At 43.8% G+C, this 12,010-nt stretch overlaps 3 protein-coding genes across 3 annotated transcripts; 1 reads left to right on the top strand and 2 right to left on the bottom strand.

Annotated features, from left to right (window-relative positions):
• Positions 1-2,947: 2,947 nt before the first annotated feature.
• Positions 2,948-3,172, top strand: PHALS_07311 (uncharacterized protein; the record flags this gene model as incomplete). Its single annotated transcript, XM_024720754.1, has 2 exons — positions 2,948-3,064; positions 3,122-3,172. 2 exons carry the CDS (start codon positions 2,948-2,950, stop codon positions 3,170-3,172), a joined length of 168 nt encoding a protein of 55 aa, XP_024585922.1.
• Positions 3,173-5,795: 2,623 nt separating this feature from the next.
• Positions 5,796-6,079, bottom strand: PHALS_07312 (uncharacterized protein; the record flags this gene model as incomplete). The annotated part of the gene is made up of 2 exons (XM_024720755.1): positions 5,796-5,921; positions 5,990-6,079. The coding sequence occupies 2 exons, from the start codon at positions 6,077-6,079 to the stop codon at positions 5,796-5,798; spliced, it is 216 nt and encodes a 71-aa protein (XP_024585923.1).
• A 2,950-nt stretch (positions 6,080-9,029) lies between these two features.
• PHALS_07313 (uncharacterized protein) lies at positions 9,030-9,362 on the bottom strand (the record flags this gene model as incomplete). The annotated part of the gene is made up of 2 exons (XM_024720757.1): positions 9,030-9,228; positions 9,325-9,362. The coding sequence occupies 2 exons, from the start codon at positions 9,360-9,362 to the stop codon at positions 9,030-9,032; spliced, it is 237 nt and encodes a 78-aa protein (XP_024585924.1).
• Between the last annotated feature and the right edge of the window lie 2,648 nt (positions 9,363-12,010).

Here is a 12,010-nt window from a genome sequence, read left to right on the forward strand (position 1 = left end):
GCGTATTCAAGTCGCCGAGAACGATGTGTGTTGCATTGTCTTCGAAACGATCCACTGGAAGATAGTCGAAGAAAACGGCTTTGTCATGATCGTCCACTGGCTAGTGGACGTGGTGGATATACACGGGAGCATTGGCAACTACCAGCTGAACGACCAAATAGCGTCCCAAAACAGTCAGCTCTCGAAGCTCCGTAGCTGTGTCGAAACCTGGAAAATCGGGACGGATCACAGTGATCACACCGCCAGATCGGTGTGTTGTCTGTGAAGCACTGACCGCGCCAGGGTCACTGACGAAAAGCTTGTGTTTGAAGCGGGACTGAAGATCGAATTGGAAATTATCAAGATGGTGGCAATCGCGAAGTTTGGTTTCTTGGATGCAAAAAAGACTATATTTTTATATCCAGATCGGTGTGTTGTCTGTGAAGCACTGACCGCCCCAGGGTCACTGACGAAAAGCTTGTGTTCAAAGCGGGACTGAAGATCGAATTGGAAAGGATCAAGATGGCGGCAATCGCGAAGTTTGGTTTCTTGAATGCAAAAAAGACTATATCTTGCAGGTAGGTGATCAACGAGTAGATGCTTATTTTTCTTGATCCCATTGGCGTTGACGGTCGACAAGCTGACGTCTTGCCATGACACTTCAGGTACATCTACGCGCGAAATCACCTTAGTTGTTCAGCGCAAGCTTTCGGGCCGTAAGCACAAATTCTCTTTCAGCTTGCTGAGCTGCTACACTTCTGCATTTTCTGGGAAGAAGTGGTCACATTCCCGAGGATACTTAAGGTCATCCAGCATATATCCTTGCCATTGGGCCTCTTTCTTAACTTGAGAGCTGTGCATGCCGATCTGTGAGCGAAACAGGACCAACAACATATTGGGGTGTATCATACGTTCATTTTGTGCTGGGATCCGAGTTACTGACCATTTGTCAGACGCTGAGGCCAATAATCCTTTTCATAGATCACGGGTACCGTACAAATCAACATCAGCTCAAAGAGCGATAGAGCTCTGGTCGCACGCGTAATGATCGCTGGATTCGAATCGTTCCACCACGATGCAACTCATCAAAATACATCATCACATGTCTTGGACTACCAGGTGGGGACATGACCTGGGAGCCTGCAGTGCCAAGAGAGATCTCGCTAGACGCTGGACCGTCATTAGAGGCTGCTGCGGAAACAATGTCAGCTGTCCTGGTGGGACGTTCGCGGAGCGATCGCTGAAGCGAGGATTCATTTGTACTTCGACTTACTACCACAGCATATGATAACCGTGTCGGATTTAGATCCGGTCTGGCGCGGGTGGGTGTGGAAGTCCGGGCAACGTCTTCAGTCAGGTCGAGCGATGGATGGATCGTTGACCGAACGACATGCGCTGTGTCCAAAGAGAAGCGTTCTTAGCATGTACCGAGTAAATGCGACCAGCCAAAACGAGCTAGTCGCACACAGAGCCGCGAACAATAAGCTTGGGAGGGCATCGACCAGAACGGAAGTGCACACGCCACGTGGCTGTGGTGATCACCGCTGCTAGATTTACATCTCGGAATGTACCGTATATCGGTTGTGCTCCGAGCTCGAAGAAGCGTTTCAGTATGAGGTCTGCGCCAAAATTACTATTGACACATCAATGAAAAAGAGGTCGGCAAGAATATCAAACTCGCTGAATCTATGACTACCCCGGAGAACCTTGACTTCCTAACCAACGAGGTTCTGGCGGGCTACTTTTGTTTTCACCTTGATATGGATGTTACCACCAGGTGCTTTAGTCAGCCGACTCAGTTGCTGTTGGTCAATCTGCTGCCGGACGACGGTGTTACCATGGTCCTTGAGCAGCGAGGCGAGGGTTTCGCTTGGCGCGGTGAGCTGGAATGCGTGGCCAGTCTCAATGATCATCACATATCAGCACGTATGGGCGAGCTCGTTCAATCGAGGCGGCGAGTTGACTCCAGCCACCATCAGCTTCATACAAAGCATCAATTTCTGTAATGTCTACTGCTTTGGGCCGTGGCATCTCGACAGGCGGTGGATTAGATGTCTTAACGTTGTTCGCGACGGATCTTGGAGGAGCGTTAAAGCAAGGGGCGAAGCGACGGTGTACCCGCGGTTGTTTGGACGCTCGGACGTGTCCCTTCAACGGCGGGTGGCTGGAGAGTACTGCTATTGGCAGATGCCCTGTATTGGCGCGTGTTGTTGGCATTCTGCACATCCTCCCTAGAATCCTGCGTAACATGCGGACTCTTCATAGAGGGGGCGCGCAGCTGCACATTTATACCATCGTTTGAATCTTGCAAATATCGTGTCACAGAGCCGGAGACAAGATCCTGGTCCGTGCATAAAAGCGAAGCTTGGCTGTATACTTGGACCCCGCCGGCAAGTGGATTAATGGGTACCGACCCAGCAGAACCACCTGTTGGAGTGACTACCAGAGCTCCCGCGGTAGATGGGCTGCCGATGCGTGCTTGAGGAGCTGGGCGTGAACCTACAACACCCATCACACAATCATCTTGCGCTTGAATGGTGAAACGATGGCTGGTTTCGGTTACCATGGAGACGAGGCGTTTGGAAGGGTAGGGCTGAGGTATTTCGGTAAATGGTCTGGTCGACTTGATCGCGACGAGGCAAATTGAGACGTACACTCATGACTGATGTTTCATTCCAACCAGGTCGAAATTAGGGTAATATCAGGCTCAGAGTAAAGCAGTGGCTTACGTATTAAAGTCTTAGAGCCTAAACATAATCTACGACCTGACTTAGCTATCCAAAAAAACTTGACATACTCAAAGCCTTAGAATATTCTATGCAGTCAGCTCTGCGTTGAACTTGGTTGCATAAAGCTTTTGAATCTATCAAGGCTTTCCATTGCTGCACGTAGCCCGGCTTGTTGATTTAACGACTAACAATGTTGGGTTATCAGCTGCGTTTCTCTTAAATAGCTTTGGCCCCGAGAGATGTCTGCCGTATTGCTCAGCTTGAGAGATCTACTATTCGAAGGAATCTATTGTGAGCAGAAAGATACGCAGGAAAGGGAAGCTGTTGTTGAGGCACCTGCAGATATCAAGACTCCGGTCAGCAGCCAATAATTAACCAAATTGGCTACGATCGATCGATTTAATTATCTGAAGTTTGGTCCTGCAATTAATACACCAGTCATTGCTTCCTTAAAAGAGGGTTGAGATTACATGGAGAATTCTTCGAAGACTTTCCAGCACTATGGTAATTGTTGTCGATATCAGAAAGCTACTACCATTGTGGCTAATAGGAACTTCAACATTTCCACCGAGTCAGACATTTTTTCTGATACTTTGATGTAAAATGTGATTGTACTCCATAAACAATGCCAGGCGGCGCAAACATTCGTGACATCGACTTCCCAAGTTGAGGATGCCTCATAAATAACAATATTGCACATCGGTGTACTATCACGAGCGCAACAATCTAGCTTGGAGTTTGCCAGTGCGGCAAATATTTCCCTTAATGGCATTTTGATTTCTTGGAGTTGATCCCCTTTATTGCATTTTAATCTCGTGAAAATGATCAACTGTATCGCATTCTAATTTAATTTACCTAAAGAATTATATTTTAATTGTCTCTGCCCTTAAATGACTTGACGCGAGAAAAGGCGGTCATAATTCGCATGGGTTTGAAGGTGTTGGTGGTACAATATTGACGATTCATTGGGAAGTTTCTCTCGATGTATGCGTTTAGCTGGTTAAATTCTCAACTTCCGCGCCAAATTTTTGTATCACTAAAGCCCATCATAGAGCATATTGGGTCAGATTAATGAAGAAATTCGCAACATTTTGAGAAAGGGTACAATATCCCTAATACATCGAGGGAAGACAGGTGCTGCATGATGACCGTGGAGCTTGGGCAGCTAAAGTTTGATTTGTAGAATCGACTGCATTGAGCGCTGAGACAAAGGGTTCAAAAGTCGTTTCTCGGCTGCGGATCGGTACATCTCGGTTCATTACATGGTTCGGTTTGAAGAACATATATATTGGAGTATTATTTGACTAAATCGAAATATTGACTTACGTGATTATTTCTTGCCAATCTCTTAAACATCAGTTGACGCAATTCGCGAGGCAAAGCATTTCTGCTTGTTGTACGTTAGATTATATCACTGTACAAATCGATAACAGCAATTCATCAAAATATTATCCCACGGTACTACATCCACTACATATATGAGCCGAAAGTCGATAGTGTAATGGAAATTTAATGCGTACAAATGGTCTAAATTACAGCCTTCTTTTATTTTTTTCTCTGGATTAGGCAAGGGTCTATATTATTATTATTAGTGGCCTCTTAAGCTTGCTGTAATTTACACTCGTCTCGACGAGCAAGCTGAGATCTTTAAGCTGGCCACTCTCTGATACGAAAAATATGCATGTGTGCGTAGCAAACTCGTCGGTGACTCTTGTTGTGATGAGGCTTCAGTGAAATGAAAACATACTTTATATAGTCAAGCCATAAAAAAAGAAGCAAAATTGGTTAGTCACTCTAACGAATAGCTCACGCATTCCTACACCCATCTGAGAGCATTACGCCATCACCACCGAAAACGGTCTTTGTGATGCCAGTCCAGGGTCCCCGTCCATCCTGGCAACCTCTCCAGATACTTGCTTGAAAGCGCAGTGATACTTTTCGGTGCTATTCAGCCTTTTTGGGTGTAGAATAAGTATTTTTGCCGTGATGTTTGAACAATCTTACGTACAACAAACGTGATTTATGATGCGGGCGGGATTCACATAGTGGAACGAGGTCCATGTCAGTGTGATGATGCTTCAAAAGAAGACGTGGTGCTGCAGCCGGTACGTATAAATAAATTAGGACTCTATTATGATGTATGATTAAGCGTATCAATTATAATCTTAACTGGTTTCATCTAAGTCGAAATATTTCAATTCCCAAGCAGAACATATAAAGTACCTTGAGCTCAAGTCAATCTTGTCCTACTAACGATATATAATTCAGTCTACGATTTTGCTCACGCAGATTCTAAAAGCTAAAAGCTTCCTCTGTGCAAAGCAGAGCGGCAACGCTCTTGCATTTTTGTATACTTTGTAATCACGGTGTACCATGCAAAAAATTACATACAATAACCGTGATCAATTTGTTTTAACTATAGATTTGTCCTGACTGAATTTGTTTTTTGCTTAGGTTGTACTGCCTCGACAAGCCGTGCAACCGCGGTATCGCAATCCCTGATAAAGACAACTTGACCTCACATGTTTATGTCGGTCAAACAGCGCTCGGAAGATTCATCCCTTCACGTATCTAGACATTTAGAGTGTATTTTTGGAATCAAATCAAGAACGAAATGATGTATAATATATATTTATACTGAAAAACCCATCTTAGTAATGGAATGAGACAATCTAGATGCTAGCCTCGTTCCACCAGGCCATCGTATTTATCGCGACACTTTCTCATCAGACTTACATTGTAACTTCTTGACTTTGCATTGAGTCTATGGAACAACAGTTTGATATAAATAATCAATGTACTCTTTCCATCGTAATGAAACTCTACTGGAAAAAAAAAATAGTTTTGCTCTTGACAAGGCACTTTCTGTGAACGCTCTACGAGCAATCAATGCACTAGTACTCCCCCCAGATCAACATCAATAGGGCAAAGGCCTCATCGCGCCTAGGGCTCCTTCCTTTTCTCTATGTACACGAATATGGTATGGCTCGGTGATCCATTGCTGGCCAGCGTCTTAGAGGTCTTGTTTGATAAGGAATGTGAGGTATTCCAGAAATAATAACACACTACATGCGTTTTCTCCGCAATCTAATTGCTATGCCATTTCCCATCCACAGAAGTCTCTCTGGGATTGGTCGCCCCATTGTTTCCTTTTGATTCAGCGAGTGTTAGGCGCATCGGCCCGCTGTCTAAGCCGAAGCGTTTTTGAGACATCTAGTCACAGAGACCCTATCAAGGTGTAACCCATCATGAATGTTCTGGACTAGCTCAGCAAAGTTTACTTGCTTGTCCACTATCGCAAAAGTAAATGCGACCAATGTAGTCTCTCTAGACTCTTGGACGTTGTGATTAGAATTCGATCGACTCCACATGACGCAAGTCGCTGGCCAGATTGGGGTGCAGCATCACATTAAGCCTGCGGCTATGTCAAAGCGTAAATCGGTTGCGTGAAACTTTCTCATTTTTTCACGTCCGGGGGTTATTTGTTTATGCTGGATCAGAGACGGTTAAAACTGTAATATGCCTTTTTTAGGACTCTAAACGTGGTACTTTGGTGTGGTGATGTGTAAGGAATCAATCCGCTAACACCATATGCTGTATTGGTACGATAGAGAACGTCCATGCTAATGGACTGCCATTTTCTTGCTGGAATCGACCGACTGTTTGCGGGCGCTGATGCATACGAAAAGAAAAGTCCAAGTTGGCACGAATCACTCGTGCTCACAAAAGAGCTTGCCCATTTGAGCACCTTAACCTACCAGTATACAGCGTTGACTATGTTATACATCGAAAAAACTCTGGAGAGGCATGTATTTTGTATTAGTACAGTATTATGTAGTTGTAGTCTCCATCGTGAAGTACAAACACATGCTATTTGTCTGGAGAGACCGTGTTGTAATACAGACCGACTAACTACTAATAATTGACTGGGGGTAAGCGCGCTTCAGATGTCTGGAAAAATTCTGAGCTCGAAAACACCCAGTTTCCTAAAATATTTTGTAGTGCAGCACATGTCATGTTGCGTCTGGTCACCCCACGTAAGCTTTGGTGACATGTGACATAACTAAGACAATGCATAGTCTGAGAGACGCGTAAGTGTATCCGCTACTAAACAGACGGTTGATTTCGTTCTTTGTCGCAAAGATGTGATCGGTAAAAAAGAATAAACATCTTGCCGTACTTTGAGAGATGTGTGCTTTTGTCAGGGTTGTAGACGAAAGACTATCCATTTCAATCACTCCAGTAACTCTATGACATATGGCACTTGGTGTCAAAGACTCAGTTGTACCGCGACATCGTGATAACGATAGACCATCCTTCGTAAACAACTCGTCTTGGCCTTGTATATGCAACTCATTCACCACAGCATTTTGTTTTGGTCCCCGCCATATGCAGTTGCTCTTTTCTCTACCACTCAAAATAACATTTAAAGACCCAGCTTACAGTTAAAAAAAACTGTCGTAATGGGAGTAACTTGGAGATTGTGGCTTATATCCGTCTCAGCGGGTATATACTTTAGAGACCACGATTCACAGCCGCTTCTATCTTCTGGTTTTAAATCGGGTTTGGGCTGCAAACTATCTCGGGCATTCACACGCCCTGTATTAAAGCTTGTGCAGCTTCGTGTCCACGTCAAAAGCGCAATTTTCTTTCAACAAGAAATTATACGACAAAAGCGTCTATATTCTACTACGAGACAAATGCGTGGCACATACCGTGATCAAACTCCGGTTGGTTTGTCACTCATAGCGTTCCGACCGCGCCATTCCAAGAATGAAGTCAAACACTGTTAGAAAGGGTTCGGCTATTAGAGAAAACTAGATGTTTAGCTGGTGCCTACGTCTCAAGACTAACAAATCAAGCATACACACGTGGCATTTCTAATATTTTTGCGTATAATCTTAATTCTTGACTATAGTACGGCGCATGTTATTGCACAACGCCCCAAAAATAAATAAGGCTTTCATGACTTCACAAATACCCCACTTTAAGGTCAATGACCAGCCTTTTTTGGACTGTGACAACCATCGCTTAAGATTATAGTCGCTTGGTACGACTAATATTGACTTTTAAGAGGTACAAAAGAGCTAAGTTTGTTTTAGTAGATCACCTGGACTCACTGGGTCCCCGCGATGGGCTTATCGGGCGCCATGCACGGGTGTTCAGAGTTCGTACCTCTTAACTAGGGAACACCCGCGGTGAATTAGATATAAGCACTTCCATTGATTTAAAATCTGTAGGTACCATAGCGCTGCTCAGCAGCTAAAAGATAAATTGTTCTCGCCTCAGCTTGGCTAAGATCTACCGCCTCCGTTGTGCTCATTGCGTCACACCTACCGGCCTTCTTGACTTGAAATCTGTACTCCGCATCTGATGCACATCCTCATATAATCAAATTAGGTAAGGTATGTGAGCGAATGCTGCAGACCTGTTCTTATCATTCATGCGCAGATGAACTCAAAAATCACGGTGACCGTGATCAATTTCGAAAGGGTGTCGGTCGGCATATCGAATTAGAAGGTGCGGGGATCCACAACATCTGTCGTTATTACTATGATAAACGCCTGATAGTGCCTATCTATGCGCGCAATTTCCAATTTGATATTGCTAATGTAAAGCGATGTAGAGTAATCTAGAATATGGTCAAGTATGTTTCCATTTTAACTTAAGAAATTCAAAAATTGGGAGTCTACCCGCCCTTGCCACTAATAACCTTAAAGCATTTTTAGAAGCCGGTAATGCTTCTGACGGCGTCTAGAAATTACTTTCCGAGAGGTGTTTTACCTTTATATTTCTAAAAAACATACACATCATCGGGTGAGCGATAACCGCCTGCAAACATTTGGTCTAAGTTGCACCATTCTTTTGAAACAAGTGAAGAATTATTAACCATCACGGTATTGATTACATGGACGTTTCTTGGCTCTTTCCTTCGAGATATATGATGGATCAGATGCGTTGCGATGAGAAATCATTCTCTATGGGTATACCGAGGGGTTAATCAAGATAGAGCAATCTTTCTTAGGAGGTCCTGAAAAGTGCAACACCGAGATTTTCGACTGCCTACCGACAAACGCCTGCGCCTGGATTCCTTTTTATGTGTATTTACGACTTCTTCACCAAAAATCAACCACTGTTCCAAGTCTCGCGGGTAGAAGTGTTATTTGGCTCACTTGAAGCACCGTCGCCGTATTTAATAATTTACGTAATAGAAATGGCATTTCAGCGTTCAGCCATCGTGAAATTCGAAAGTTAAGTATGTGGCTCTCGATGTCATCTAACTCAATAATACGGTTTTGGAGCGGTCTGTGTTCGAAAAATTTATCTCGCGAAACCCTTGCCCTTCAAAGACTCAGCGTCCTTACGTCTCTCCTCAATATCCACATATCGTTTGTCACTAAAGCTCTTCATATCCCCCCAGTTGCTTCGTCCCTGGGGTTCTCCAGCGTCCGCACCAACTACATTTCCTTTGGTATTTTTATTCAGCCAACACGAGTTCCACCGTGCTAAAATGACCTTTCTACTTCAACAGCGACAAAAAAGCAACATCAAACTAGCTTTATTCAATAAAGAATCTTGTGAAAGTTTTTAACATATTACGCTATGATAAACGCACAATACGTCTTGAAGAGTCCCGACCTGCCATTTCGGCATCCGAATAAAGCAGCAGAGTTCTCTCAACTGGTAGCACACCGGGTAATGTGATTTTTATCGATACTTATTGACGAGGATGGGAGTGTACGATCCTCTTTCGCAAGAAAGAGTCCTCATATAGGTGCGGCTTGCACCGAATTCACTCAACATTATCTGAGAATGCAGTGGTTGTCGCCTTGAGTACGCTTCATCTACTCGTGCCGGTTAAAGCGGAGTATTAAATTTCTTGTTTGCGCTAGAAGCGACAGACCTCAGCATAGATGAGGAGAAGAGCGATGGCTCGGCTGCCGACAGTACCGTAGAGATTACTGACGTTTTACCCATGGTAGATCGTAAAGTCAATGCTTTCTGTGTCACCGTCTCTCTCGGCTGGGAGATGCATACGGTGGATCTCCCAACCGTGTCAAATTGTAAGCCTCTCGCATGACGCCACCGAGGTTAAGAAGGTGTAAATTGTTTTGCTGGAAAAGGACTGGGTTCTTTTGTACCTCAGGTTGAAATCGACGGGTCTAAGGCTTAGAATTTGGAGAGCTTTCATTACCAGAGGGTTTATTGGCTGCCAACACTTTGTGAGTCTTTGAAAAGGCATGATGAATAGAAAATCACATGCGATGCGCGGCTGTCAAAACAGTAGCAAATACACACGGGTATTGCGGGTGCCATATGCAGATACCAAATTTGTGCATTTTGCGTCAAGAACACTTGTTACAGAGTCTAATGTTCTTTTCGTTTGATTAAAGAATCAGACTTAACAGCGTGGATACTTCTCACTTCTATACTTGAGGTCAATATACGACCTCATTCTTTGATATGGCGTGACTGAAAAGCCATGAACCATGGACATGCCAGAAATTTAAATATTCTGTGTCACGCACTTCTCTACTAACGGGGCTTTGACGAATCATGAACCGGTTTCGGATAGAATTGGATTTACGTTTTACGCCGGTATGAGACTGCAACAGCGTCAGTTGTGGGGCATGAAACTGTCTGAAACAATCAGCAACAGTATTGCTGGGTGTTCAGTCATGCCCAAATAGCAGATGTGTCAGTAAGCCGGAGTTTGCAAACTGTATCTTAGATAAAACGGATGTTACAGCTGTGTGCCAGGGTATTCAGCTCACAGCTCTCGTGGGATGGATGAGCAGCTTCGGTGCCAAGATATGTGAGGCAAAGACTTACGAGGACTTAAACTGCAAGACACGAGTCGACATTTTACGCTTTAATTTTGTTATGGATAGTTTACCCTGGTACATTTTTAGGTGTGCTACGTCGCAAGATTGGTGTAATATGCCCGCCGGGCGAAGCGACATTGATTTATGAAGAAAAAGCTCATTAACTCGTAGATTGAGTGACTCAGGTAATCCTAGGGAATTGATGTTGTCTTTCTGTATCACAGACAAGAGATCTCGATTAAAAATAGTCAATCTTGGGAAGTGTCAGTAATAAATTTGCAAGATGTTGACATCTCCAATTTCGTACAGTACGTTCCGAGAGAGTCGGTTATTGAGACACTTACGGGAAAAAAAATGAATGAGCGTGACAAGCAGAACTGCTTTTCTCAAGAATCTTATTAATCCTCTTTTAATCTTTGCTGAAAGAATATTTCGATGTGATGACGAGACGTTTGCTACTTGTATAATCTCGGATTGTGGTTGGGTCATAAAAATGATCTTTTCCGTTAAGCAAAGTATTGCGTCACATGACGACGTCCTATAACAAGAGATACTGTTACATCATAGACGCTATCTCCTGTGCAAAACACGGGCAAGATAGTTAGTAAGGCCGCATACTTGGCGGAGAATTTTCGCGTCGGAAAAATGAACGGTATGTTGCTGAATCCAGTTCAAGCATTTAACTATTATACCTACGCTTGGAATACCACATCAGTATTAATAACTCGCTAGGCTCATAAAATGGCGGACCAACGTGTACAAACTGGTATACATTCATGTGCAAACGATGGCATGTCCAAGCTACTAATGATTAAACCCGCGACATACTTCGGTACCACTTGACAGTTTGCCTGTATCAGAAAAAATGGTTTTTGTACATAAGGATAAACTTTTTTTTCAATCTTTCAAAGGTGCATCTAAATATACTGATATCGTAGCTTTTGTATACCATACGATCAAGATAGCTCAATTCACTGCTATCCACGACTTCGTATCGGGTCGATATACAGCCAAAGTGTTCCTGTAGCGGGGCTGCCGTAGCTTAGCGCTTAGAGGAAGCGTAAGTTAGGTCAACGACTTTTCGTTTTATACTTAGAGCAAGTACGAGTCTAGCGGATCGCAATCCGCTTACTCCAAGAGTAATTACAAATTTAACCCAAGGCTAATTGACTCTTCCGTTCAAACTCAAGAACCGACTTTATTTCATTTTTAATTGCGGCAAAGCCGCCTAATTTTAACTGCATAAATTTCCCTAAATATATATAGTACAATCTCAATACCTGCATAACTACTCGCTATCCAGCCCCGTACCGAATTCTTGTTTGGGTGTGGTCACACCATGCCCATCTGGTGTGACACACACCCCTGTCACCAGTGTATGTGTAACCCTCCCCCAGATTGAGAACATTTTCAGTTCCAATCGATTATTGCCTCAACGAGGCTTGTGTGTCCGTTAGACACTGCGTTGGAACGAAA

Source organism: Plasmopara halstedii, assembly GCF_900000015.1.
Source record: "Plasmopara halstedii genome assembly, contig: Scaffold_3109, whole genome shotgun sequence".
NCBI classification, from domain to species: Eukaryota; Oomycota; class Peronosporomycetes; order Peronosporales; family Peronosporaceae; genus Plasmopara; species Plasmopara halstedii.